Source organism: Bidens hawaiensis, unplaced genomic scaffold, assembly GCF_021521415.1.
Source record: "Bidens hawaiensis isolate Kalapana, Puna unplaced genomic scaffold, B.hawaiensis_p1.1 tig00008515_1, whole genome shotgun sequence".
Taxonomy (NCBI): Eukaryota; Viridiplantae; Streptophyta; class Magnoliopsida; order Asterales; family Asteraceae; genus Bidens; species Bidens hawaiensis.
In genome coordinates, this window is record NW_027491608.1 from 530,709 (window position 1) to 535,451 (window position 4,743).

The window sequence follows — 4,743 nt, forward strand, 5'->3', positions numbered from 1 at the left end:
TGAGTTTGTTTTTGGATTTATGAACATTATTTCTGAGTTTGCTTTTGGATATTTTATGAACATTATTTCTGAGTTTGTTTTTGGATATTTATGAACATTATTTATGTAATTCAATTTTGAAAGTTTTGAGGTTGACAAAGTGGTTGTTCTGGAACATTATTTATGAACAATGATTTGAACTATATATTGATGGGGCTTGTTATTTTGTTTCATTTGATTTACTGACTACATATTTGTTGTTATACCTACTGTTTTAACTTAAGTGCCGTAGCAGTGTTAAGTGGCGTCTCCGAAACATGTTAAGCCTTCCCCCTCCCCCTCTTGTTTTTTTGAACAATAGTGTAAATTTACCCGTTATTCATCCATATCTTGTTATACGTAGTGTAAACTAGGCCGTTTTCGACCAAAAAATTCAGTCCACCCCCTCCCTCTCTTTTTGCGTAGCAGTTTAAATTTATTTGTTTTTCACCCGAAATCTGTTATACATAGTATAAATTAAAGCCGTTTCTGGCCAAGAAGTTGAGCCCCGACCCCCTCGTTTATAATTTTTTTAATACATTTTAGCCCCCCCCCCCCCCCGGGTGGGTGTTTTAGTCCAAGCTTCGCCACTGAGTTTATATATATCAATTAATACATAACCATAAACAATAAAGTCAAGTGATTTACATAATTAGATTAAAACCTTATTTATCAGTCTTATTAAACAAAATGTGCCAAGTTATGTAAACAAAGAAATACACATCATTTTTTCATTTTTTTTAAGTGTACAGAAACTATATTAAATATCAAAGTTTGATGGGTGAACATAAAACTATCCAGGTTTTGCTTTCAACTTCCTTTGGGATTTGAGGTCCACCACAATCACAGAAATATTGTCTTTGCTTCCTTTTTGCATAGCAAGCATTGTAAGATATTCAGCTGCTGCTTGTGCCGCTAAATCGGGCCCACCGACCGCCCTTTCAATAGGCAATCCGCAGTTCTTTTTGTGCCAGATTAATATCCTTCTTTTAGCGACTTCACATGCTTCCTGATTTGATATCACGTCCCATAAACCGTCACTAGCTAAAATAAGACACTCGTCGTCTCTAGCTCGAGGAGTAAATGTGACTTCTGGTTCAGGTATTATCGAAGGCTTTAAATACCCGTCACCTGAGAATAACATCAATTCAAGAAATTTTATAAAAAAAAAAAGATTATACTATATATACAAGATTCAGCCAGGTATTGTTTTTAAGGGTATTTTAGACATTTAACTATAATTTCTAATTCAGCATAAAAAATTGAACAGCTTTAATACAATTTCTAATTCAGGAGGTCACCAAATATGGTTGCACAATTATGTGAGATATATAAAAAAAACCGTCAACTATTAGCAAATGTATTTTTTTGTAAAAAACTTGAAAATCTGAAGATTTTTACTCCCTCCGTCTTGGTCAAAGTGTCTTAGTTTGAAAAACACAAAGTTTAAGGTAGATTAAATTATTGTTTTTTTTTTGCTTACCAAATGACAATAATGCCATTAGAAATTGGGTCCATTAATATTGTTTATTAATGTTAGTTGTGTGTGTTTAAGGGTAAACTTGGAAATTGGCTAATAAATTTTGAAAGTGGACATTTGTAATGGGACAAATAAAAAAGAAAATGTGGACACTTTTAATGGGACACAGGGAGTATAATTTTATTAAGAATTTTTAAAAAGATTGCTACCTTTATTCTCTTTTGACAAAAGTTGAACCTCTATTTGCTATTAATTTTAAAATAAACTCACCAATAGACCTTGACATTGCAAGAACACCAAGAACTCGATGCCCGTTCCACTGTATGACCTTGCCACCCGCCGCCTCGATCCTTGCATACTCATCTTCGCGATTCGGCTAATCAAAACAATCAGATACAAAAAAAGAAACAAATGGATGGTGTGTTATATAAACAACAATTTAGTGTTACAAATCATATGACAACAAAACAAAAATAATAATGTTATTACTTTATGATCATTGGACAAAGCAATGGCTTCTTTCCCACGATAAAGAACAGCTCTTGAATCACCACAATTTGCAACGATAATATGTGACGAACATATCAATGCCACCACGGCAGTGGACCCTACGGTTTCTGGGGCTACAGGTTCGGAAATTGTATCCGACCCGTCAATGTTGCTGCTTGTTTTTCCTCCAACTTCATCATCGACTTTTTTAAAGCAATTTGTGAATGTTTTCTCCCATTGAACTTGTACCGTCTCATTTGTGGTTCCTTTGATCAGTTCCTGTTTCATAACCTTAAGTTCCTCCTCTAAAGCAGTATGAACACGGTCACGACAATAATTGGCAACCTACAAAACAAGATATGATCTGATCTTAGATACCGGACCTAAAATGTAACCTAAAAATGACATAGATGCGATTCGAAAGATTTTAAAAAATAGATTATAGAGTTTATGGAGACTGACCAATAAAAGGTTTTATGCATCTTTTGAAAATACATACGATTAAAACAAGTATATTATTACAAAAATGCTAGATTTTTCAAAAGGGTAAAGATAAAAATACAAAGGGAGACAAAAATGAGAAGTGTGAGAAGGATTTGTGACCACACAAAAACCTCTTAAAAAATATAAAAAATCAAAACTCAAAATATAAATAAAATACGAAAAAAAAAACTAAAATGTTTCCGCCATCATTCCCGTTAAAAATTTTTCACGAAAAGACGCAATGCTGAGATCAAAGACACAATGACGAAAATGAGCAAAAGACACAATTATAACTAAAAAAGACAATAAATCACAAAATATAGCACAATGTTGAGTAATATAACACAATGTAAAGAAAAAAAGACACAATCAATGACGAAAATAAACACAACACAATGATAAACAAAAAGAGACAACGACTTTTTTCACTTACCATTGCATTTTTTTATGAGAACGAGAAAGACGCTGGAAAAATTTTTGTGTTTTTACTTTTTTCGTTTTTTTATTATATTTTGAGTTATGATTTATTTATTTATTTATTTATTATTTTTCTTGAGGGTTTTTTTTGTGTGGCTACGAATCCTTCTCATTTTTGTTCCCCTTTGTAGAATAACTTGACCCTTTTCAAAAAAGCAATTTTATAAGGTCTTTACGCATTTAAATACATTTTCGATAGTAAATTAGTAATCAAATGATGTGTTTACATATGTAGAAACCACAACAGACATCTAAATGTGTTACAAATTATGAAACCGCTGCTATGTAATCAACTACGATAAAGAAAACTTACCTGGTAGCCTCCATGACCATCATACACTCCAAAGAAATGAGCGGTTAGCTCGGTCAAATTCGTATTTATCCCATTTATCACACGATCCCCGACCAACATTTTAACAGGAATTTTTGTACATGCAGGAACACTTGAAACCGTATCTTCCATTTCTGTCCTTCTACCACAAACCGAATGAGACCCGTAAAGTGGCACATATTCTAATTCAAACACACTCCTCACGGTTTTACTATGATTGTTATCCGCAACCACCACCACAGACGCTTTTAGCCCGATCGCCCTCTCAATAGTTTCCTTCCCCAAACTTATTACTTCTATTTGACCCTTATCTATATCCGTGATCGCAACCGTGATCGGTAAACTAATTTCTTTCGAAATATTTTCTTGAACCATAACATCATTATTAACCAACCCGTCACTTCCGATTTCTTGGATAATACTTAGATCATTACTTGATCCATCTAGAAACACGGAAACATGATCCGATAGCAAGGTTGTTGCGCTCGTTAGTAGCGCGATTTTCGTTAGTGTCATCTCTTCTATTAAACCCATTAATTCCTTAAATCTTTTTATTAAACTTTAAAGCAAGATCAAGACTTAAAAACAACGGTTCGGGTGATCTAATATGCAAGCTTGAAGCTTTATCAGTAACAAACACAACATCCTACAGTTGACCAATCCAAAAGGTCAACGGATCTGATCTGATTAACCCTAAATCCTAATTAATAATATTTTTAACATCTATCTACAAAATATCAAGATTCTTCAATCAAACAACAAAAAAAGAACCTTAAATCCTAAATCAATTAAGGAAGATCAAAAGAAACAAACCCATGAAAGATCACATAAAACCCATATGAAAGATCAAACCTTTGGTCAAGATTTCACACATGGAAGCTGGGTTTGATGGATCTGAAGAAACCCAACTGAGATTTGTCAAGATAATTTGGGTTTTCGTTTGATGGGTGTATAACAAGAAACTATGAACTGCAAGATTTGTGGTTTATTAAATCTTTGAGTGCAAGTTGGAAGCAGAGATGAGAACAAGTATGCAAGTTGGTTATTGATTGGATAATGAAAAGGAGTTAAACATTGAGTGCTTCTTGAGCTGATGTTTATTTGGTGTTTGTTTGTTTTGTTTTGTTTTGTTTTGTTTATTGGGGACGTGTATGGGAGAGAGATAATACGAGAAAGTTCCTCGGGAATGATTTTGATTTGAGGAGTTCTTTATTATTTTTTTTAAAATGTACAAATCTTTCAAACGAGCTACTATCAAAATACATTGTTTTTAGATTCAGGGAAAACCCTCAGCTGAGGTCAACGCCTGTAAACATTCGTTCGAAGGCACGATAGTGAGATAAGATAAAACTTATTCAGTTTAAAGATTCAACTAGTGAACGCCACATACTTACCTAGTTTATCGTCATTAACAGTTGTTGCCGAAACTAAATGATAGAGACAGGAATGAAGCCTGAATAAGTTG

At 33.5% G+C, this 4,743-nt stretch overlaps 1 protein-coding gene across 1 annotated transcript; it reads right to left on the minus strand.

Moving 5' to 3' along the window:
- Positions 1-680: 680 nt before the first annotated feature.
- LOC143529265 (protein phosphatase 2C 7-like) lies at positions 681-4,450 on the minus strand. The gene is made up of 4 exons (XM_077025090.1): positions 3,261-4,450; positions 1,988-2,332; positions 1,769-1,874; positions 681-1,149 (listed from the first exon to the last, which is right to left on the minus strand). The coding sequence occupies exons 1-4, from the start codon at positions 3,810-3,812 to the stop codon at positions 812-814; spliced, it is 1,341 nt and encodes a 446-aa protein (XP_076881205.1). The 5' UTR covers positions 3,813-4,450; the 3' UTR covers positions 681-811.
- Between the last annotated feature and the right edge of the window lie 293 nt (positions 4,451-4,743).